General features: G+C 34.6%; 1 protein-coding gene across 11 annotated transcripts in view; it reads left to right on the forward strand.

Moving 5' to 3' along the window:
• Akap9 (A-kinase anchoring protein 9) overlaps positions 1–25,313 on the forward strand; it is a 130,390-nt gene that overhangs the window by 89,838 nt on the left and 15,239 nt on the right. For 9 of the 11 annotated variants that reach the window (XM_069996454.1, XM_069996457.1, XM_069996456.1 and 6 more), the window contains 12 exons: positions 851–955; positions 5,122–5,274; positions 5,622–5,801; positions 6,715–7,764; positions 9,725–9,862; positions 10,332–10,814; positions 11,444–11,507; positions 11,632–11,753; positions 12,445–12,636; positions 17,144–17,332; positions 19,547–19,688; positions 24,066–24,285. In XM_069996454.1, the coding sequence (XP_069852555.1) occupies positions 851–955; positions 5,122–5,274; positions 5,622–5,801; positions 6,715–7,764; positions 9,725–9,862; positions 10,332–10,814; positions 11,444–11,507; positions 11,632–11,753; positions 12,445–12,636; positions 17,144–17,332; positions 19,547–19,688; positions 24,066–24,285 (3,038 nt within the window). The remainder of the gene's footprint in view (positions 1–850; positions 956–5,121; positions 5,275–5,621; positions 5,802–6,714; positions 7,765–9,724; positions 9,863–10,331; positions 10,815–11,443; positions 11,508–11,631; positions 11,754–12,444; positions 12,637–17,143; positions 17,333–19,546; positions 19,689–24,065; positions 24,286–25,313) is intronic. The other 2 variants (XM_069996459.1, XM_069996460.1) reach the window with 2 other exon arrangements.

A 25,313-nucleotide genomic window follows, 5' to 3' on the forward strand; every position in this document is an offset into this window, starting at 1 on the left:
TGCCAGTTTAGGATGATGCTTTATCCCAGTGTAAGAAGTAGTGAAATACGTCCCATCATCCTGCAGAAAGTAAAGATGAGTAAATGAAGAAGCCCAGAATGAGGAGCTTGAGAGTAGGACAAATGGGAGCTAAGTCTTCAGTTTATCTTTTTTTTTTTTTTTTGGTTCCAGTTGTGGGGCCTGAATTCTGGGCCTGGGCGCTGTCCCTCAGCTCTTCAGCTTAAGGCTAGCACTCTACCACTTGAGCCACAGTGCCACTTCCGGCTTTTTTCTTTTTGCTTAATGTGGTGCTGAGGAATCAAACCCAGGGCCTCAGGCATGCAAGGCAAGCTCTCTATCACTGAGCCACCTTCCCAACCCAGTCTTCAGTTTATCTATGTAATGAATTTTACCTGTTAGAAATTCATGATTGTAACCAGGCACCAGAGGCTCACGCCTGTAATCCTGGCTACTCAGGAGGCTGAGATCTGAGGATCAAGGTTCAAAGCCAGCCTGGAGAAGAAAAGTCCATGAGACTCTTATCTCCAATAAACCGCTTAGAAAACTAGAAGTGGCACTGTCACTCAAATGGTAGAGCACTAGCCTTGAGCTGAAGAGCTGAGGGACAACACCCAGGCCCAGAGTTCAAGCCCCATGACCAAAAAAAAAAAAAAAATTCATGATTGAATTTATGCAGGACGATGCATTCAGCATCAAATATATGCAGCTTTTTTACTGCTCATTGATGTTAGTTTTCTCCTTACCAAAGAGATCGAATTGGCACTTCTTTTTAAAATGCTGTGCACACACACAAATTGAGTAATTAAAATGTAATAGCTAAAATTTTGAGAAAATTCTTATATGTTTAAAGGTAGAAGATGGCAAACAGTTTGGAGCTATAGAAGCTAAAGCAGAATTGTCTCTAGAAATACAGTTGCAAGCTGAACGAGATGCTATAGACAGAAAGGAAAAAGAGGTAAGGCATTTATTTTTTAATGTTAAATGTAGTTTGAAATACTTTCAATCTATTTCCTGAAGGGATCATTTGAACAGAATGTCATTTATGGCCTGAGGCCAAAGTTGGGCTGTTTTTCAGTTCAGTGCTTAAATCACCATTTTAGTAGGTGTAGACTGAATAAAGAAGAGAGTAATGTAAGGATAAAAGACAGTATCTCTCTTCTCCTGTCTATACTTTAGGAACTGAGTTACTCCTAACCTCCTGTGAGGTTCTTTTTTCCTTTTTTTTTTCTTACTGTTCCTTTGAGATTATACTTTTGTTTACACATGAAGCATATTCTTAGGACAGATCATTAACAATGAAGTAACTAAGACTGAGAATGTAGCCTGCACAATATAAATATACTTTAATAAGTATTTTTTGAACTTAACATAGAAGTATTCGTAACTACTATAAAAAATTTTTTGTTGTTAAAATAATTTAGATAAAACTATAGCTCCGAAAAGTTATGATTTAGAAAAGATCCGATCAGGAAGTGGCGCTGTAGCTCAAGCAGTAGAGTGCTCAACTTGAACTGAATAGCTGAGGGACAGCGCCCAGGCCCAGAGTTCAAGCCCCACAACCTACAAAAAAAAAAAAAAAAGAAAGAAAGAAAGAAAAGATCCGATCATTTTTATGTATGATTAGGAGCTGAAATTATTTCTATTAGAAATATTGTTTTCTTACTATCACACAATAATAAGGTTTATCTGAGAAGTTCTTGCTTATTTTGTCATGGAAGCAGTAAGCATGTTTATTTATATTAAATCACTTCACACTCATTTGCAAAGAAATAATATTTAAACGTGTCTTTTACATTATCTTCTCAGAGTGAGCTTCAAAAATGTATCCATAACAGTGGAAATTGATTATTTATGGGTAATTGCTTAAGCTTGCTAGTTTGAGACAGAGAAAAAAAAATTTTCCCCAGTGTGGGATATTGAATCCAGAACCACATATAATCTCTACCACAATCAGCTCCCAGCTGATTGTGTTTGTGTGTGTGAACATACACACACATACACACACACACACACACATACACACACATATTGCTTTAGATGTAATTTCTTTATCCTGCCTAGTCTTCCCCCTGGGTTCAAGAGACCCTTCTACCTCAGCCTCTTGACAGAAAGCAACCATCAATCACCATGACAGCTAGTTTTATTATTTATTGGATACATATAGTTCTGACACCTTAATTCCTTAACCATCTAATAAATATCTGCATTTACTCAGAAACATACACTACAATAAACTGTAGAGAGCATGTACAGGTTAAATTAGCAGCAGATGAAGATCTGCTAGTTTTTAATAACATGAACAAGTATTTTGACAGAACCCACTCAGTTATCTGTAACTAGAAAATCTGTAACTAGAAAATTTCTGTAACTAGAAAGGTAAGATCATGATCATAGATGTATGATCTTACCTTTCATTTTCTAGTTACACTGTCTCACACTTGTAATAGTAGCTACTCAGGAGACAGACCAGAAGGATCTTAGTTCAAAATCAGCCCAGGCAGAAAAGTCTCCATCTCTAAATAACCAGCAAAAATCCAAGCTTAAAAGCATGAGTCAAGTGGTAGAGTGCTAGTTGTGAGAAGGCAAGCTGAGCAAGCATGAGACTACCAAGTTCAAGCCCAAGCCCTGACAAAAAAACAAGACAAAAAAATTGTCCTCTCTGAAAACTAAGCAAACATTAAAAGAATTTCTTTCAGGTTTTGCTGATCCTAGAGCTCTTGTAATGTTATGCTGCCAAAACATTAGGATATATTTTGTTTGTTGGCAAGATGTATTAAGGACTGTAATTCAATATTCATTGAGTTATATGTAGAGTTGTAACCTTTACAACGGTAAAGAGGTACTCTATACATAGTAACCAACAGACTTCGAGGAATCTACTCATAATGAGATATTTGTGTGTTAATAAAAAAAGTTTAAAAAGAACCCACAAAACCACACAAATTTATGTAATCCTAATAGTTGAGATATCAGTTAATAGATAAACATGAGTAAAACAAATTTAAACCTTTATAATGATTTTGTGGCTTGGGAAATTGTTCAATAGTGAGATAGCCTGAGTTATTATTTGCATTTACAGAAGTATTACATAATGAAACCCCTTAGTATATCTAATTATAAGTATGTCATTTTAAAAAATGACAACCTAAGCATGAAACTAGAGTAGTTGAATAAGAAGAAAGAAAATCACCTGCAGTTCTTGTAAAAAACAAATCTTGAGTGTAGCATGAGATTCTGCTCTAACAACATGCTCTCACATGATGCTAGATCTCACTTTGAGTAGCACAAAGCTAGGAATTTGTAAAGTGATATATCAAAAAAGAATGTGTATGTCACGTGAGGTAAGGAAGAGATTTTGAACAAATTACTATTTACTTGTAATGCACCTGTATCTTCAAAAGTATTTGTAACAATAGGAAAGAGGTATAAATACTATTATGCAAAACAACTTTCAAGAAGGTATAATCATTAGTTTTTATCAAATAGTCTGTTAATTACATATACATAACCACTAAATATATTTAAATGCCTACCGAGTTTAATGCCCAGTGTTACAAAAAAAAAATTAAATATAAGTCTCCAGAAGTTAAATAGAAGGTTACAAAGGTTAACTCTGAAGGTTCAAAAGATAGCTTCACCACATACTAGCCAAGTGACCTCAGGACAGGTTAGTCATCTTTATGACTCCCTTCCTCATTTCTAAAATGAAGATAATCATAGACCTCATGAGGTTCTTACACAAGATTTTTTTAATACAAGTAAACATTTTATATAGTGAGTAGCAGTAAATTATCTATATGAGATGGCTGTTATTAATACTGATACTATTTTTGTTTAAGAAATATTAGTCCTGTTTTTAAGGCCTTGCCTTGCCAGGCCTAAGATATGAGTCTACTTAAATAAATTGTCAGTGTGTAAGCGGCTTGTGTCCAAGCAACTTCTCAGGCACTGATTTATAGGGTACACTGAGCCACTGTTTCTGAATACTGCTTCTGTGTCTTAGGTTACTTTTGGTACAGCAGATTTGATCATCAGGTAAATACACATTTAGAAATGCTTTCATTGAACATTTATTAAGTAGTTGAAAAGCAGTTACCTAAATGACTGTTAGGTCCTCAATCAAACACAGTCTTTTAAAATATAATAATAATTAGCTCTTAATATTTGTCCTTTGTTTCAGTTTCGCTATTACCATCACATATGGTGGCTTTAGACAGGTAAAATAGTGGCATATGCCTGTCATCCCAGCTAGCAGAAGGGTTAAGATTGAGAGAAGGGAGGTTTCCATGCCAGCCCCAACAGAAAAGTCGGGGAGTCCGTGTCAGTAGAAGACACTGGGCATGGTACACATACCCCAGCTAAAGTAGGAAACGTAAAATATTGAGGTCCAAGTGTGTACCCAGACAGGAAGTGACAAAAAGGCTGGAAGCATGGCTTGGCAGTACAGCACCTCCTAACATGCACAAAGTCCTGAGTTCAAACCCTAGTACCGGGAACTGGGGGAGACAATAGAAGAATAGTGCTTTACTATTATTACTGATAATCTGACTTCAGAAATTAAATTTCTTTGGTTCTGCCAGGGAACTAATTATCTCTCTAAAATTATATTTCCTTACTTAGAGGTTTCTGTAATTTAGACCTAGCATCCCTTGGTGTTGTCAGCCTCTGCTTTCTGCCATTCAAACCATAAGGAAGATAGGCCTCCTAGTTGTTTAATTCAGTAGTTGAAATAGTTTTAGTGGTAAAATAACTGAATATTATGGAGTCTTTGAGTTTTTTGAAATATACAACTAGATTTAACATAAAATACAGACCTCTCTTTCCTTTTATGCCCTCTTAGGCTTCATCAGAATATACTTTACATAGGAAAGAGTACCTTGTATTCTTTTTGCTTAAGGATTCCTGTCTGCTTTAGACAGGATAGTTTAAGAAGGTGTAGGTTGAACATGTCTAGGAATCAAACATGTGTACCTGGCTTAGGAAACCACTCTCTTTTATTCCAATGATTTACTTGTTTTAAGCATGCATACTTTGTTTAAAAAAAAAAATACAGTACTCTTCTGTCTTAACCAAAATCCATTGTATAAAGTTCTTTTCCTTTTGACAATTGCTATATTGAAGATCACAAACTTGGAAGAACAGTTAGAACAGTTCAGAGAAGAGCTAGAAAATAAGAATGAAGAAGTGCAACAACTTCATATGCAATTAGAAATACAGAAAAAGGAATCTACCACTCGCCTACAAGAACTTGAACAAGAAAACAAATTATTTAAGGTAATGGCTTTAGAAAAACTTTTGAAATAAATAGTTTGGTTTTCATACTTTATAATGTTAGTATTTGCTGTGTCCAGCTACTGAATAATACTTAACAGAGGAATAGTTGTAGGCAAATGGATTTGCAGGGAACCTACTTTCTGCTCAGCCTAAACATTTAGAATTAATCATAAATGAAAATACGTTAATTCTTTATTAAAATATTATAAGAATTACTGAAATTCATTATCTATGACTTTTCTTCATTTTTACATATGAGTATTGTTATATTTCATAAACTTAATTGAAAGAATATTCTGAAAATGAAATGAAGTATGTTCAACTGTGACAGTTATTTTTGTCCCTAGACTGAAATGGAGAAACTGGGATTTGCCATAAATGAATCTGATACTATTTCTACCCAGGATCAACATATACTATTTGGGAAATTTGCTCAAATAATACAAGAAAAAGAGGTAGAAATTGACCAATTGAATGATCAGATTACAAAACTTCAACAACAACTTAAATTTAAAACAGATAACAAGGTATATTCATTTAAAATTGGTTTTTATCCAGCTATTATAATATAGAATTTTAAGACAAAGTGCTAACAATTTTCATGTCCTTGCTGAACTTAAAAAACAAATCTTAATTCTCTTTTACTTTTTAACTTATGACCTATTGGCTTATTAACAAGCTGTGGGTACTTTTGTTCCCTCCTAATTTTTTTTTTTTTTTATGAAGGTGATGTACAGAGAGGTTACAGTTACATACATAAGGTAGTGACCCTTCTAATATTAAAAAACATCTTTTAAAGATTATAATAAAGATTATATTGGCTCATGCCAATAATCCTAGATCTCAGAAGGCTGAGATCTGAGGATTGCAGTACAAAGCCAGCCCAGACAGGAAAGTCCGTGAGACTCTTATCTCCAATAAACTACCAGAAAAACAGGAAGTGGTGCTGTGGCTCAAGTGGTAGAGCACTTGCCTTGAGCTGAAGAGCTGAGGGACAACGCCCAGGCCAAGAGTTCAAACCCCACAACTGACAAAAACAAACAAAAAGATTTCAAGAAAACTCTTGTCTCATTTCATCATATCATTCTAACTAAATATGTTCAGTTTTTTCCTATAAAATAAATTGGATATGGTAATTACCTATGAGTGCCATTTGTTGTAGATATTTCACTACTTTCTCCTTTTCAAAAGAATATAATGTTATTAACTATTTCTTCATAGGAAATAAACTACTAAAAGTATAAACCAGATCTTCCAGAATAACATTCTAAATAAGGTCCTTGTTTTACATGATAGAGGAGATGGTGCTGTATATTGAAATTTGTCTCAGTAGTGCATTGAGTTTATATATAATCATCTCTTTTAAAATCTTGATCTTAATAGAGCTTCCAAAATATTGAACACATATTTATTATGTTTCCTTTTTTCATTAACTAATAGGTCATTGAAGAAAAAAATGAAGTAATAAGGGATCTAGAAACACAAATAGAATGTTTGGTAAGTGATCAAGAATGTGTGAAGAAAAACAAAGAAGAAGAAATAGAGCAACTTAATGAAGTGATTGGAACACTTCAACAGGAATTGACAAATATTTCACAGAAGCCATCTGTGGATACTAATTCTTTTCCAGAAGAATCTGATAGTTTAAAACATCAGTTGGATAAGCTTATAGCTGAAAAATTGGCTTTAGAACAGCAAGTAGAAATCACTAATGAAGAAATGGCCTTCACAAAAAATGTTCTTAAGGAAACCAATTTTAAAATGAACCAGCTAACACAAGAATTATGCAATTTAAAGAGAGAACATGAAAAAAATAAGGAGAAGATCCAAAGTGAACCTGAGAAACGTGTTAACATTGCTATGGATGATCTTAGTAATGACAAACCTGAACTGGAAAGAGTCCTTACTGAGAATGCTCTTAAACCCCTAGAAAGCACCAAGGTTTCCAGGAGAAATTTAGAAACAAAGGTGCTACAACTTGAGAGCTCTGTTAGTACAAAGGACTTAGAACTTACCCAATGTTATAAACAAATAAAAGACATGCAAGAGCATGACCAATCTGAAACCAAAGCACTTCAAACAAAGATTATAAACCTACAGAAAATACTTGAGGAAAAAGTAGCTGCTGCTCTTGTTAGTCAAATCCAACTTGAGGCAATTCAGGAATATGTGAAATCCTATCAAGAAAAAGAAACAGTTTCATCAGAGTCTGAGAGGATAAATATGCAGAATTTAAGTCAACTAACAGAAAACAAGATGGAATATGATGTTTCTGCATTAACCTTGAGAATATCAGAGTTAGAAAGCCAGGTATTTGAAATGCACACTAGCTTGATCTCAGAAAAAGAACAAGTAGAAATTGCAGAGAAAAATGCTTTGGATAAAGAAAAGAAACTGCTAGAACTACAGAAGATATTGGAAGACAGTAAGAAAAGGCAGGAAGGGAAAGAAGACAAAGGAAACCCTCAAAAAGGTTTTGAAGTTCTCAAGGTTAGTTTTATATGACATTTGTCATTAACCAAATTCCCTAGAAAACTTTTCTTTTGTTCATTAGGTTGATTATTTACTAGATTAAAAAATGTTCTGTTTATATCTGGCAATTTTTATATGTAGTAAGATTTTATGAAAATATTTTACTGTTTAAAAAAAAACTTGAATCAAACTAAATTTAATAGAATTTATCTAAAGTGTGTTTTACGAATTGTGCTGCTTTCAGACCCAGAAGAAGTTTAGAACATTTACAGCAGTCGGCAGTATTTCCCCACCCTTTGATTGGTCATGGGGCCTGAACTCTGGACCTGGGAGCTGTCCCTCAGCTCTTCAGCTCAAGGCTAGCACTCTACCACTTGAGCTACAGTGCCACTTCTGGCTTTTTTCTTTTTCTGCTTATATGGTGCTGAGGAATTGAACCCAGGGCCTCATGCATGCAAGGCAAGCACTCTACCACTGAGCTACCTTCCCAGCCCCAGTTGGCAGTATTTATACTCAATTATAATACTTTACTTAATGTGTTGTAAGTACTTTACTGTCTACAATACTTTTTCTGTACTTATTCTCAATAATGTATGGAAATAGTTTAATTGGTTATAGAAAGACTTTTGTTGGGTATGATCTGATCAGCTGGTTGTCTGTGATTGGCTGAGATTTGTTGTTTATTATACTCCTAAACTCAATTTTGTTTGTTTACAAAGCTGTTAGGTTAAATTAGGTTCCAGTTCCATACACAGCAAACAGTCTAAATTTAACGTTCTAAAATCTTTATGTACAGCAGTCTAAATTTAACATTCTAAGATCATTGTTATCACTGAAATAATAGATAAATCAATCAATCAGAGTAGTCAATTAATTACAGTAGTCAGAAATGAAGCTGTGGTCCAGCTGGTAAAGCACCAGCCTTGAGCAAAAAAGCTAAGGGACCAGTGCCTATGCCCTGAGTTCAACCTTAGGTACTGGCACACACACACAAAAACAAGATAAGCAATGTCCTCTAGAACTTAAGTAAAGATTTTTCCTCCAAAACCTCTTTCTAGTACATGTATCATGTCTTCATTTCTTCTAATTCTCCCAAATTAATGTGTGACAGGTAAGTATATTCTAAAAATATTATACTTGATCATAGATTTTGCCCTTATGAAAATATTGTTTGACCTCTGTATGTCTACTTAAATAAAGATCTAAAATTGTAGTTATCTCTTAGTGTATAACAGATACGACAAAAACTTTTTTCATTAGATTGTCACTTTAAATTTACAATTAGGACTAGTAAAAGTATAACCTTATCTGAATACCAGGAAATTAATTGGTGTATCAGGATTTTATAATTTATACTTAAATAATAATTCCACACTTACTATATTGTCCCCTACCTCATTATAAGTAATTAATGTGAAATATTAATATGACTTCCTATAAGAAGTATCACAGTTATATCTGCTATACTTTAAGGAAAGGGAAGGGAATATAGAAACTCTTTAGAATGATAACAAAAATATCTTAATTGTATATATTTTCCATATATACATGATTTACCTTTATTCACAGAAAACCTTTTTTTTACTCTCTTTAAGAATCTAAAGTGGGGCTTGGAAGGTGGCTCAGTGGTAGAGCGTTTGCCTTGCATGCTCAAGGCCCTGGGTTTAATTCCTCAGCACCACATAAGCAAAAAGAAAAAAGCCGGAAGTGGTGCTGTGGCTCAAGTGGTAGAGCACTAGCCTTGAGCTGAAGAGCTGAGGGACAGCGCCCAGGCCCAGAGTTCAGGCCCCATGACCGGACCCCCCCCCCAAAAAAAAAAAAGAATCAAAAGTGGTTCCAAAACATTTCCTTATTTGTTGAGAGAGGACCTCTTCCATCTGTAGCCTGTCATTCCTGAAAAGGCTTTATTAGAAAGCCTAAGAACCTTAAAGTTGACTATAGTTTTTAACTGTTTCTCTTATTTTCTATTGTAATTCAGACAACTACTGAGCTAATTCATACCAGTGGAGAAAGTAGATTTTTTGGTGAACTTGAGGCTCATAGAGCCCAGTCAGTGGCTATCCAAGACCTTGTCCATTATAAAGAAAAGGCAGAAAAACTTCAAGAAGAGCTTTTGGTAAGATAAGTAACACAGCTGTAATTCTTTTTTATTTTTGTCGTTTTTTTACAGCTGTAATTCTTTTCAGTATATTCTGTAAAATTAAACCCAAATCCATAACTTGAGTGCTAGAAAATAGTCTTGTAGACCTCATGATAAATTCTTTTGTTACAAGTTTATCGCCCTTTCTGTGGTTGGTTTTCCTAGGAATCTTTGTCTCTTCATCTCAGCCTAATCAGACATAGAGAAGAAAGATAATTATTGAGGAGAAACATAAGTCTAATGAGAACCAAAACAAAAATAAAAATATTTCACTTTCTATAGCAATCCATGACTACTATACTGATACATAACTGTGAAGGCTTCTAAGAATTTTTTTATTCTGAGGCAAATGAACAATAAATATGAATTGTACTTTCTCACTTTCCTACCCAAACTTCCACATTGTGTGAAATTTTTAACTGAATTCTATTCCTTATGTTTTTAGGTAAAAGAAATTAATATAGCATCTCTTCAGAAAGATTTAAGCCAAGTGAGGGATGAACTCACACAGGCAGAAGAGAAATTATCCTGCTTAGAAAAAGATGAGTCCAAGGTACAAGAAAACAGAAAGATCTGCATATTAGAGCCACTTCCCACTATAATGGGTAAATGTTCTGCATCCCAGACAGAGGGAAATCTCAAGGTCAGCAGCAGCAATCAGACTCCACAAATTCTTGTTAGAAATGCAGGAATTCAAATTGATTTACAAAACGAATGTTCATCAGAAGAAGTTACAGAAATAATCAATCAGTTTACTGAGAAAATTGAGCAGATGCAAGAACTACATGCTGCTGAAATTTTGGATATGGAATCCAGACATATTTCAGAAACAGAAACTTTGAAGAGGGAGCATTATGTTGCTGTTCAGTTATTGACAGAGGAATGTGGCACCTTGAAAGCTGTGATACAGTGTCTGAGATCCAAAGAGGTATTTGGTTTTAATAAAATAGTTTTTTCCAACACTCCATGATATTTCCTTTGATATTTCCATGACATTTCTCTGTTTTCAAGAAAAAAATTTAAACATAAAAGAAATGTCTTTCATGATACATTGTAATTTTAAATCTTCCCCTTGTATGGAATTAGAAAATAAAGTTTCTAGCCGGGCACCGGTGGCTCATGCCTGTAATCCTAGCTACTCAGGAGGCTGAGATCTAAGGATCCCAGTTCGAAGCTAGTCCGGGCAGGAAAGTCTGTGAGACTCTTATCTCCAATAAACCACTAGAAAACCAGAAGAGGTGCTGTGAGTGCTCGCCTTGAACTGAAGAGTGCAGGGACAGCGCCCAAGCCCCACAACCGACCCAAAAAAAAAGAAAAGAGAAGAAAAGAAAAGAAAGTTTCTATGGTATTAGAACCTTTTGATTCTTTAATTCATAATTGTCTCTCCTCAGAGTGATATCCATGAGGAAATAGTTATATAGACATAAACTATAGATAGTTTTATTAATAATACAAATTGAAATATTAGATTGATTTAACTCTCAGAATACAGCAGAGCAATTCATAGGGTCTTACTAAGTAAGAAAATATTTAATTTTTGTTGTTTTCTCTAAATAGGTATCTTCAGTTCCTGAATTAATGTATTCTAAAGCTTACCAAACTAGAGAAATATGTTCCAGTGGTAAGATATGTAAATTTCTGTAATATTTATAGTGTTTACAGTGTTTATAATGTTTACATTGTTATAGTTGACGGGTGATTGAGGGGGGCTATTAACTACATTTAGTTGTTTTTCTCATTTTTAGATTCTGGATCAGACTGGGGTCAGGGAATTTATCTTACACAGAGTCAAGGGTTTGATGCAACATCAGAAGGCCAAGGAGAAGAAGGTGAAAGTTCAACAGATTCATTTCCAAAGAAAATAAAGGTACTAAAAGATAAAGATCCCTTAGGAAATTTAGCCAGTACTGTATTTATTTGAAGTTACATGGTAGAATTCTCCCTTAAGAGAGAATTGAATAGCCACACAGAGTTTTTGGGTCCTGTGCATTTTATTCTCTTATTTCACAAATAATAAAGTGAAATATGATCAGTGATGTTTTGTATGAGGATCCTTTTTTCTCTACCACTTGAGCCACATGCCACTGTTAGCTCATTCTGAGTCATTTATTAAAGATAAAAGTCATGAACTGGCTTCTTCAAACCACAATCCTCAAATCTCAGCCTCTTGACTAGGATTATAGGCATGAGCTACCAGCAATGAGATTCAAGATCTTTTTTAAATAACTTTATTCTCGATTTTGCTTGCCAAAATTACTAAAGTCATCTTAAGGAATAGAAGTTACTTTATTTGGGTCTAATCATTAAATCTAGGAAGAGTATGTTAACTAAATAAAAAGAAGAAATTTGATGATGAGAGTTATGAAAAGTCATGGAGGGACTGTTGGGATTGTCTTATTACTCCATAAGAAACAAGTGTTCAGTAAAATTGGAATGGAGTTTCCTGTGGTTTTTATTAATCAGTCTAGCTTGATAAAACTACTTTGCTTAAAATATATTTACCTTGTATGTCTAACTATGAAGAAGTCAAAATTTTGCTTCTGGATTTTGATTTTTAGGGATTACTAAGAGCTGTCCATAATGAGGGCATGCAGGTGCTTTCTCTAACGGAGTCACCTTATGGTGATGGAGAAGACCATTCTGTTCAGCAAGTACCAGAATCTTGGCTAGAAGAGAGAAGAACTTACCTCAACACCATCTCATCTCTTAAGGATTTAATTACCAAAATGCAAGTGCAAAGAGAAGCTGAGGTATTCAAACAGGATTATGCTTCTAAATAGGTTTTTAAATTTTTTCTTGTAAAAGTGATATACAGAGAGGTCACAGTTACATAACCCCAAGGTGTATATTTCATTTCCAACATAGGATCTAGTGACTAACACTGCTGAATTGGTTCATCCTTTGTCCTACCATTTCTGTGCTTCCCTTTCCCCTCCTCAAATCAGATAAACTTATGTAGAAGATAAAGGGTACAAAAAATTTTTTTTAAAAAAGGACAAAAGGAAATAAACCAAAATTTTTTTAAAGAAAGAAATATCAAACTGCAATCAGTACAGTAAAAAAAATCTCTTGTTTCTCAGAATTCATTTTGATAAGCATCATTTTATATGACCATCTGCACATAGCTATTGAGCTCTGTGATCCTCTCCTAATAATATCCTCCTTTGATCTCACTGTGAATGTTTAGAGTGCTGTTTAATTAATCATGTCCAAGTGTAATTATTTGTCTTTTACTATCCTTTGGGTTTACTTGTAGATTTATAGACACATTCTAATTATTACAAATGAGTGAAAATATGTAGCCTAAGTTTCTTTGGGTCTCTCTTTCTTTAGTATAATAGGGCAGTGTCATTCGTTCTGATGGAAGCATAGAATTCCATTGTGTATATATGCCACATTTTCTTGATCTATTTGTCCACTGACAGGCATCTGGGTTGATTCCATATCTTAGCTATGGTAAAGAGTGCTGCAGTGAGCATGGTTGTGCTGGTAGCTTTACTGGGGCCTGGTTTGTGGTCATTTGGATAAATGCCAGGAGTAGAATTGCTGGGGCATCGAGAAGCTCTATGTTTAGTTTTTGGGTAACCTACATACTGCATTCCAGAGTAGTTGAACAAGTTTTCATTCCCACCAACAGTATACTAGCATTCCCTGTTGACCACATCCCACCAGAATCTGTTATTGTTAGTTTTTTTGATAATCGTTATTCTAACTGGGGTGAGGTAGAATCTTAAAGTTGTTTTGATTTGTATTTCTTTTATAGCCAGAGATATTGAGCACCTCTCCATCTGTCTATTGGCCATTCTTATTTCTTCTTCTGAGAAGTCTCTTAAGTTTTTAGCCCAATTTTAAATGGGGTTGTTGTTTCTTGAAGATTTGCTTTTGAAGTTTTAATTTTTTTAGCTCTTTGTATATTTTAGATTGAAACCCTTGACATCTCCTATTCTGTGGGCTTTGTATTTTTCTTGCTAGCTATGTCCTTTGTAAAAACTCTTCAGTTTGATACAATCCCATTTATCTAGTCTTTGTTTGATTTGTTGTGATTCTGGATCTTTACTTAGGAAGTTTTTATCTCTTCCAAGGAGCCCTAGTGTTTCCCCTATCACTTCCTGTAATATTTTCAGGGTATCTCGTCTTACATTGAGGTCTTTGATCCATTTGGAATTGATTCTGCTGCAGAGTGATATATGAAGATCTAACCAGTTTTCTGCACGTTGTATAGCCAATTTTGCCAGCACATATGTTGAAGAGGCTGTCTTTTTTCTATCCTGTATTTGGCTCCCCTATCAAAGATTATGTGGCTATAGGTCTGTGGGTTCACTTCTGTGGTCTTCTATTTCATTGATCCTCAAGCTTGTTCTTTTGCCAGTACCAAGTTGTTTTTATTACTACGACTTTGTAATAGAGTTTGAAGCTTGGTGTTGATATTTTTTTCAGCACTGTTCTTCCTGCTAAGGATTGTTTTCAATATTTGGAGTCTTCCACTATTCCATATTGAGTTTTGGATTGCTTCTTCATAGATTACTGAAGAATGTTATTGGGATTTTGATGGATTTTGCATTGAATTTATACATAGCTTTGAGCAGTATTGTCATTTTCCTGATGTTAATCCTCCCAATCCAGGAGCATGGGAGATTCTCCTATTTCCCTAAATCTACTTTAATTTTCTTCACATCTTTGGTTAATTTAATTTGTAAGTTGCTGTTTTTTTCTTTTCTTTTCTTTTTTTTTTTTTTGAGGATATTACAAATGGAGTTGCTTTCTTAATTTCAGTCTTGTTCTTCTCATTGTTGGCATAGAGAAAAGCTACTGCTTTTTGTGAGTTAATTGTATACCCTGCTGTTTTGCCAAAGTTTCAGATCAGCTCAAGTAACTTGGAAGAGGAGTCTAAGGGGTTCTGTAAATACAGGATCATGTCAGTTTTACTTCTTCTTTCCCTATTTGGATCCCCTTTATGTTTGTCTTTTGCCTCATTGCTCTAGCTAGGAATTCCAGTACTCTATTGAAATGAAGAGAGCAGACATCCTTATCTTGTTCCTGATTTTAGAGGAAATGGTTTTAACTTTTCACCATTAAGTATAATGATGGCTGTAGGTTTGTCAGGTACAGCCTTCATTATATTGAAGAAAGCTCCATGGATTGCTATCTTCTTTAGAGCTTTCATCATAAAGGGGTGTTGGATCTTCTCAAATGCTGCTTCTGCATCTATTGAGATGATTGTGGTTCTTGTCCTTGCTCCCATTGATCTGTTAAATTACATTAATTGACTTGCATATATTGAACCAGATTTGCATCCCTGGAATAAATAACATTTTAATTTTTTTGGTTAGTGGTTGAATTTGGTTGGCCAGAATTTTATTGAGAAGTTTTACATCGATGTTCATCAAAGAGATGGTTCTGTAGTTCTCTTTCCTTGATGGGTCCCTGTCTGGTTTTGGGATGAGTGTGTTATACTGTTTCATAGAATGAATTGGTAGTGATCTTTTGCTTTCAATTTCATAGAATAGTTTGAGGAGTGTTGGGGTGAGTTCTCCTTTGAAGGCCTTATAGAATTCAGCTGTGAATCTGGTCCTGGGCTTTTCCTGTATGGCGGGTCTTTTATTGCCATTTCTATTTCATTATTTGCTGTGGGTTTATTTAGTTGGTTTATGTCTTCTTGGTTCAGTTTGGGCATATCAGCATTTGCTAGGAATTCTTGGTATTTCTTCAGGTTCTCCAATTTGTTAGCAGAAAGGTTTGCAAAATATTCCTTATAATGTTCTGGATCTTTCTTGTTTCTGTCATGATGTTCCCATTTTCTCCCAAATTTTATTTGGGGGGGTGTTCTCTTCTTTTTTGGTCAGATTTGCTAAGGGTCTGTTAATCTTTTCAAAGAACCAATTATTTGTTTTGTTGATTCTTCTTTTGGTTTTTTGGTTTCTCATTCATTTATTTCTGATTTAATTTTGATTCTTTGTTTCTGTCTACTGGTTTGGAATTCAACTTGTTCCTCTTTTTCAAGGAGTTTAAAGTGCATCATTAAATTGTTTATTGGCCACTGATGGCACATGCCTGTAATCCTAGCTACTCAAGAGATTGAGGCCTGAGAATCATGGTTCAAAGCCATCCCACGCAGAAAAGTCCATGAAACTCTTATCTCCAATTAACCAACAGAAAACCAGAAGAGTTGCTGTGGCTCAAAGTGGTAGAGAGTGCTAATCTTGAGCAGAAAAACTCAGGGGCAGCTATTTTTATGCTTGTTTTTGTTCAATTCCATAAACATTTCAATTTCTGTTCTGATCTCTTCAGTGACCACACTTGTTATTCAACAATGTGTTGTTCAGTCTTCATGAGTTACAGAATTTTCTATGATGGGTTTTAGTGTTGACCTTTAATTTTATTCTTTTGGTCTATATATAGGGAATAGTTTCAATATTTCTGAATTTGTACAGACTTTTTTTTTTTTTGGTCGGCCGTGGGGCTTTAACTTTGGGCCTGGGCTCTGTCCCTCAGATCTTCAGCTCAAGGCTTACGCTCTACCACTTGATCCACAGTGCAGCTTCTGGTTTTTTGGTGGTTAATTGGAGATAAGAGTCTCATGGACTTTCCTGCCCGGGCTGGCTTTGAGCCATGCTCCTCAGATCTCAGCATCCTTAGTAACTAGTATTATAGGCATGAGCCACCAGCATCCAGCTTGTACAACTTTCTTTGTGGCCTCAAGTATGATCTATTTTGGAAAGTGTTTCATGTGCTGCTGAGAAGAATCTATATTCTCATGCTGCTGGGTGAAATATTCTGTACATGTCTGTTAAGTCTAGTTGATGGATGTAATTATTTCTGAAGTTTCTCTATTGAGTTTTTTTGCTGGGATGATCTATCCAGAGGTGACAGTGATGTGTTAAAGTCACCAGCAATCAGTGTGTTTGGATTTATTTGTGTTTTTACATTAATTAGTATTTGATAAAGTTGAGTGCTCCAGCATTTGATATGTAGATACTTAAAATTGTTATATCCTCCTGTAGGAGAGAACCTTTTATTAGTATGTAATGCCCTTCTTTGTCTCTTCTCGCTAATCCTAATTTGAAGTCTTAGTTTTATTTTAATAATAATAATTCACTTTGTATGTGTTCCGTTAGTGTTACTATTTATGTTTTCAAACTAGAAATACATATATTCTCAGGCTTTAAAATTTTATTTTAGTCAGTAGATTAATATTTTTAGAATGTTTTTTAACTATGCTTATTTGAGAACTAACTTTTATATTTTGTATTCTGCTAGGTTTATGATAGTTCTCAGTCTCCAGAGAGCCTCTCAGATTGGCGGGGTGAACTTCTACTTGCCCTTCAACATATTTTCTTAAAGGAACGCAGTTGTTTACTAGCCACATTTCAAACTGAACTGACTGCTTTAGGTACTAGAGATGTAGGTGGATTATTAAACTGTTTGGAACACAGACTACAAGAACAGGTATCAAAACAAAACTTTATTTTAAAAAATATTTTTAAAAAGTAAGAAAATGAATTACTGAGTCATTCAAGTATTAAGCATAATTTGAACAAGGACTACTAATGATACAAGAAAAAAAATTATCTTACATATCTTATGGTAGACAGTAAGAAAGAAAATGAATGAGCTGTTTATCAAACTTGGGAAATTTATTTAAAAAAATAACAGACTAAAACCAAAGAAGAAGAGATAAGATAATCATTTCTCATTTTTCCCATTAATTATGTTTTGTGAACTTGCCAGCAGCCATTGCTCCTAGTGGAAATACACAAGTTTCTGTAACCCTCTATTACATTTTTATGTTAGAACACGATCTTGCTTTCTGTGCAGTTGTATTAGACTTTGTGTGTCTATAACAAAATATCTAACACAAACAACTTTAGACAATAAAATTTGTTTCAGCTTGTAATTTCAGAGGTCTCAAGTCTATAATCCTTAGCTTTGTTGACGGTGAGTGGTGAGCTACAAAATTGGAATCTATGAATAATGAATGTGGAAGTTCTTTGAAAATGATAAAAACAATTTCTGGAGAACTGTTTTAAGAAAAATGACACATTACAATGTTAAAACATTAGCTTAAGATATTAAAAAATAGAATATTGTGAATAATTTCCTTTGCATTTTGAAGCATGGGTGAAATAAACAGATTCAGTAACAAACAGAAAACCTAAAACGACCTGTGTCTGGTGATAGAGTCTACACCATAGTTAAGTTTACTCACAATTCTTAGTGCATGGGTCTAAATTTTAAATACATTCTCTGTTAAAATAATAAGGTTCTGTGGACAACTTGGGATTCCAGGGGTGCAGCAAGGAAGGTACTAAATAGATGAATTTGGAGTATCTTGTTAAGGCTAAATTTGGAAATACAAGCATCAAACTAAATGATATTGGTAGATTGTAAAACTGAGTAGAACAGTGAGTTCATATTGATAGGAATGGATATGTAAAAAGTATGACAGTGGAATGACCTTTATTAATGTAGAAGGGTTGATAGAATTAGCAAATCACCTTCATTAAACCTGATCTATTCAAACAATAATTAGCAATGGATGCTAAAAATTAGTAGGAGAAAGTTGTTCAAATAACATTTGCATAGTTTTGTAGTTCATTTTGTACACTGAATATAATGACTGTAGGGGGAATATCAGGGAGAACGATAGAAGGGATGACACTGACCAAGAAACATTCTTGAGTACCTAGAAGTACTCATAACCTAACTTAAGGAATTCTAGTCTCTTTGTACAACTATTTAATAGTAAAAGAATGTTTGGACAATACCAAAGTAAACGTCTAGAAGGACTTCTGTAATTACAAAGAGAAAAGCAATAACTTCATAGTGGAGAGACATTGCAAACAACCACAAGACCCAAACAATCAGTTAGTATTACTAGCAATGAAAACATGCATGCATGTTTTCACATTTATTCTTATCTGAAGATGCACATCACTTTTGTGATACTTCCGTTAAATGTATAACCAGAATCCACTCTTGAGAACAAATCACAACACTATACAACTATAAGAATAATGAAGATGAGGGCTGGGAAGGTGGCTCAGTGGTAGAGCGCTTGCCTTGCATGCATGAGGCCCTGGGTTCGATTCCTCAGCACCACATAAGCAAAAAGAAAAAAGCCAGAAAGTGGCATTGTGGCTCAAGTGGTAGAGCGCTAGCCTTGAGCTAAAGAGCTGAGGGACAGCGCCCAGGCCCAGAATTCAGACCCCACGACTGGACCCCAAAAAAAAAAAAAGAAGAAGAAGAAGAATGAAGATGAAAAAAAAAAATACAAAAACCTTACTCAGATTTTACTAAATGCTAAAGCAAAAAGATAGTGATATTAAGTTTTTGTGACTTATTAATTGAAGAATACTGATTAGGCATTTTGCTCTATGTCCTTTGATTTTAGGAGGTATTTTGTTAATTTTTTTGGTAGTTATTATTGCAGTTAATAGAATTTTCTTGCTTTTAGGAAGTACACAGCAGTATACAAAGATGAAGGAGCATCTGTCTAAACCATATCTGCACACATTGTGGGACAAAAAAAAAATTACTGACATGTCTTCCAAAGGCCATTCCATTCACTCTTCAGAGTTTATGGTTGCTAATTTTATTCTTGTTATTTCTTTACAACTCTCTTCATTATTTTTTTTCATTTTCCATTTTCCTTTGTTACAGGGCATTGAATATCAAGCAGCTATTGAATATCTACAAAAAGCAGATAGAAGGAGTTTGTTATCTGAAATTCAAGCACTACATGCTCAAATTAATGGTAGGATGATCCTGAAAAGAGACCAAGAGAGTGATAAACCAAGCCAAGGTATGTTAAATGGTATTTTCAGCTTAATGCCATTATTAGTCAGTTAAAACATTTCTTCGCATTTTCTTCTCATTTTCTTTATGCTGAGTAGATAATTTATCATTATTACTGTAGGGTTGGCAGCTGTATTGAACTTAAAATGTGTAGGCTTACATTCAGGTTAAGATTGTTCTTCATGTTTGTTTTAATTTTTTTCTTATTTATTGTAAAGATGATGCAGGGAGTTATAGTTACATAAGTAAGATAATGACTACATTTCTTTTTGGACACTGTTACCCCCTCCCTCATTTTCTCCCATTTTCCCCTCCCTGCTCCACCTCCCCCCAAGTTGTAAAGTTCATTTCCAACTTAGTGTCTAGTGAGTATCATTGTTGTATTAGTTCATCTTCTGCTCAGCTGTTCTTTGATTCCCTTTTCCTTCTGTGGGCCAGATAAACTTATATACATGACAAAAGGTACAGCAAACAAAACAGAACAATAAAACAAAAACAAAAGAGAAAGAAAAAAGAACTGCAAACAGTAAACAGTACATTATAGAAACCTTTTATTTCCAGTTATGTGTTTGTCTTAAAGCTGTATGATAAGAAAAGTCTTTCCTACTCTTTTTGTGAACAACTATCCAAAAAAAAGAAAATCCACAATTTTTAAATAGTTTGTTTACAAAATTGGGAGCAACCATACATATTTCAAAAAGTACAAAATTCAAATACACATTATGACAAGCTTATTAAATGAATATTAAGTTATCTGAGTGCTGGTGACTTACACCTGTATTCCTATCATCTCAGTTTTGTTTTATATAATGGTAGAAACACATTTTTTCCAATTTTGACATCACATTCTAGGCTTACACATTCATTTTAAAGCTGAATCAAGTTTAAATTACTTTTGAAAAAGCAGATATGAGATAAGCATACCCCTTTAAGCACAGGTTTAATTAAAAATTGCTTTGAAGATAACTATTAATATCTTATCTAACTTAAATAGAAGTTCATTGAAAACATGATTTCAAAATTAGGAACTATTATACATACAGAAAAGTATAAAATTTAAATACACATTATAACAAGTTTATTAAATGAGTATTATGTTAGCTGGGCACTGGTGATTCACACCTGTAATCCTATACTCTCAGGAGGCTGAGATCTGAGGATCAGAGTTCAAAGCCAGCCCAAGCAGGAAAGTCTATGAGACTCTTGTCTCTAATTAACCACTCAAAAACTGGAAGTGGAACTGTACTAGCTGTGAGCAGAACAGCTCACGGACAGTGCCCATGCCCTGAGTTTAAGCCCCACAACTAACAACAACAAAAATTACATATATATATATATATATATATATATATATATATATATATATATATATATATATATATGTAGTGTCAGCATCAATGTGTAGAAGAACATTCCCCAAATCCTAAAAGGCCCCTCATATGCTACTCGGTAGTAACTTATAAGTAACCATTATTTCAGCTAGGTGCCAGTGACTCTTCAAGATATTGAGACCTGGAGGTTGCAGTTCAAAGCCAGCCAATGCACAAAAGTCTGTGAGACTCCAATCTCCATTTAACCAGCAAAATGATGGACTAGAGGCATAGCTTGTGGCAGAGTGCCAGCCATGAACATGAAAACTGAGCCAGAATGAGGCTTGTATACACACACACATGCAACCAATGTATATATTTGTATGCCAATATAAATATACCATTTTATGTATTCCTAAATCTACATGTTTGAAGTTTGCCTAATTTTGAACTTTATCAATCTGTACAAATTTTATGTCTTACTATAACAATCTTCCAAGTTACTTCATTTATCAGTAGTTCACTTTGTTATTCTATTGAATTCCTTTGTGTTGATAGTGCATGATTTATATATAAATTTATATGTAGTTGAACAGTTGATATACTTGTCAGTTATTGCAATGCTGATATTAAAATTGTTTGCTATGTTTCTATTACACGTATACATGTAAGAGTGGAATTTCTGTGTCCAAGGATTCATAGGTTTAAATTTATTAGATTTTGCGAACAGTTATAACAAGCAGTCACATCAATACACTCATTAGCAGTGTGTGAATTCTATTTGCCCATGTCTTTGCCAGCAGTATCATTAGAACCTTTGTTTCCAAACTGCTGGTTGTTCTGTGGCTATTAAATATTGTAGGATTTTTTTGGGGGGGTGGGGAGGGCCTTGTGCTTGTTTGTTTATGGTATTGGGCATTGAACTCAGGACTTTTACAAGTACTCTACCACTTGGATCACACTTCTGATTTCAGATATCTTTTAATTACTGAAATAAGTCCTTTTTCATTATTATGAGTTAGTTGGATTTTTACTTTTGTGATATGATATACTAACAAGTCTTTTCCCTACTTTTCAGTATAGTCATCTATTTTTTTTTTTTTTTTTTTTTTTTGGTCGTGGGGCTTGAACTCTGGGCCTGAGCGCTGTCCCTTAGCTCGCTCAAGGCTAGCACTCTACCACTTGAGCTATAGGCATCTATTTAAATTGAGCTATAAGTGAAAATCATTAGAGATTAAATGTTCATGGTATCTAGTGAGGACAGTTGCCTACATGTAGCTGTAATAGTTTTGTTTTATACAATGGTAGAAACACATTTTTTCCAATTTTGAAGTCACATTCTAGACTCACATATTCATTTTAAAGCTGAATCAAGTTTAAATTGCTTTTGAATAAGCAGATATGAAATAAACACCCCTTTAGGTACAAGTTTATTTAAAAATTGTTTTGAAGATAACTATGAATATTTTATCTAACTTAAATAGAAGTTCATTGAAATCCTGACTTGTATCATATAGATTAATATTTATATATGTGTAAATCTTTAGCTTTACTCCTATAAAACAGGTTTAAAATCTTAAATTAGCATTGAACATGATTATCATTAGTTCCAATCTCCTTGTAATTCACTGTAATGTGAATTGATGATTTTGATAGAATTTCTAGGTTAAGAAATTGTTTTCTTATTAGAGTACTGTTGTATGTTGGTGATAGAATAGGAAGCCAAACAAGAGAGCAGAAATCCCACATAGAATTATATAAAGCCTAAAATAATGACTAACGTCCAGGTGACCATGTCCACAGAGCTTTTCAGTGTTGTGCCAATGTATGTAAGTATATATTGTTCATAAACAAACTCAGTGCATATTTGGAACCTTTTATCACCTCACATATTTGAAGATTTAAATTCCGGGATATATTTTCATAATGATAAACATGTAGCAAGAGTTTGACTGGTTTTGAAAAACCAGGATCCAAACTGGGGATTAGACTCTACCTTGTGAGATAAAGTTCCTAGGGACCATCTGCAAAGAGAACTGAACTAAAGAAGCCAGAACTGTTTATCGTTGTAGTCACAGCTCTATGGGATACTTCAAGTACTGTGTATGGCACTTTTAAGTGTAAATGTTTAGCATTCTAAATGAGCAAATAAGTACAGAAATCCCTCCTTAGAGCATATTGTGTACATGTAAAATTTTGCATTTTAAATTTTTTTTTTTTGGGTCCGGTCGTGGGGCCTGAACTCTGGGCCTGGGCGCTGTCCCTCAGCTCTTCAGCTCAAGGCTAGCGCTCTACCACTTGAGCCACAGCGCCACTTCCTGCTTTTTTCTTTTTTTTGCTTATGTGGTGCTGAGGAATCGAACCCAGGGCCTTGAGCATGCAAGGCAAGCGCTCTACCACTGAGCCACCTTCCCAGCCCCTGCATTTTAAATTTTGCACCATGAATATATTCTGTCAAACTTTTATTTTTTTTTTGTTTTTTTGTTTTTTTTGTTTTTTTTTTTTATCCGGTCGTGGGGCCTGAACTCTGGGCCTGGGCGCTGTCCCTCAGCTCTTCAGCTCAAGGCTAGCGCTCTACCACTTGAGCCACAGCACCACTTCCGGCTTTTTTCTTTTTGCTTATGTGGTGCTGAGGAATCGAACCCAGGGCCTCAGGCATGCAAGGCAAGCGCTCTACCACTGAGCCACCTTCCCAGCCCAATATTTTGTTTTTGTTTTGTTTTTATTTTTATTTATTTATTTATTTATTTATTTATTTTTGTCGGCCGTGGGGCTTGAACTCTGGGCCTGGGCGCTGTCCCTCAGCTCTTCAGCTCAAGGCAAGCGCTCTACCACTTGAGCTACAGCGCCACTTCCGTCTGTCAAACTTTTAAACTTACACATTTATAGTTCTCAAATAGCACAAGCACAATGAGCAAAACAAGCAGTTTATTTGTGTAAATCACCAACTTGAGGGACAATACTCTTTTCACAGTTGCTTTGCACTAGTATCCTGTTACACATCAGTTATTAATAATATAAGGCAAACATTAATTTCTAGATTGTATTTTAACTGTTAAACATATTCCCTTCAGAGTTCCTGGAATATAACATGCAGCAGAAGCAGTCTCAAATGCTGGAGATGCAAGTGGAGCTCAGTACTGCGAAGGACAGAGCAACTGAACTGCAGGAACAGCTAAGTTCAGAAAAAGTGGTGGTTGCAGAACTAAAAAGTGAACTTGCACAAACAAAATTGGAGCTGGAAACAACACTCAAGGCACAGCATAAACACCTAAAGGAATTAGAAGCATTTAGGTGCGCCAGATTTTGTAATTACAAAATAAACATGGATTAGGAATTGGAATAGCTTTGTCTAAATATTGTGCAAATAATACAGAAATAAAACAACATACATGATGTTTAAGTAGCATTAAACCTTGCTATTTACAAGAAAAACTGATGTAGACAGGGAAACCTCAGATTTTTCTGAATTATAAACTCAATTATTTTGTCATATTGTTTACCATGATTTCAGTTCTACTAAAGAATTGTAGATGTTGTTTTGGCCTGTATTTTACCACCAACTAATTTGAAGTAACCTTCATGATTTCTTTAGAAATAATTCATGGTTTAATTAGCTAAAATAGACTTAAGTGTTTGAAGAGATAATGCTGTAAAAAAAGAGATGTTTGTTGTTAAAAATACTGAGATATTGTTCTTGCCAATGACACATTTCAAGTGCAGTTGTTTTTATTTTGAACATTTATTTCATATGCACAAATCCATGAGACGATTTCCTTAGTAAAAATAGTCAGTAAAAAGACAAGGGAGGAGGCTGCAATGCTTGGTAAGAAATGTATGCATCATCCTGCCCATGTAATTGTAGCCCCTCTGTACAGTATGTTCTCAAATAAAATAAAATAAAATTTAAAAAAAAAAGACAAGGGAAAATATTACTTAGTAGCAGTAAATGGTTTAATTGTTTACAATAGCATTATAAGAATTACTGAAAATAATTAATTTGAAATTAACTGCAATCAAGAATCCATCTTTACAAAGTTTATAACATTCTTTATGCTATAATCTAACATGCTTTAGCTTAATAGCCTAAAACATGCTTCAGCCATCCACCAGAGGCTCATGCCTATAATCCTAGCTACTCAGGAAGCTTAGATTTGAAGATCACAGTTCAAAGCCAGCCCAGGCATGAAAGTCCGTGACACTCTTATCTCCAATAAACCACTAGAAAACCAGAAAGTGGTGCTGTGGCTCAAGTGGTAGAGTGCTCACCCTATGCTAAAGAGCACAGGGACAGCGCCCAAGCCCAGAATTCAAGCCCATGA

The sequence above is a fragment of the Dipodomys merriami genome, unplaced genomic scaffold, assembly GCF_024711535.1.
Source record: "Dipodomys merriami isolate MVZ:Mamm:240054 unplaced genomic scaffold, mDipMer1.0.p SCAF_5, whole genome shotgun sequence".
NCBI classification, from domain to species: Eukaryota; Metazoa; Chordata; class Mammalia; order Rodentia; family Heteromyidae; genus Dipodomys; species Dipodomys merriami.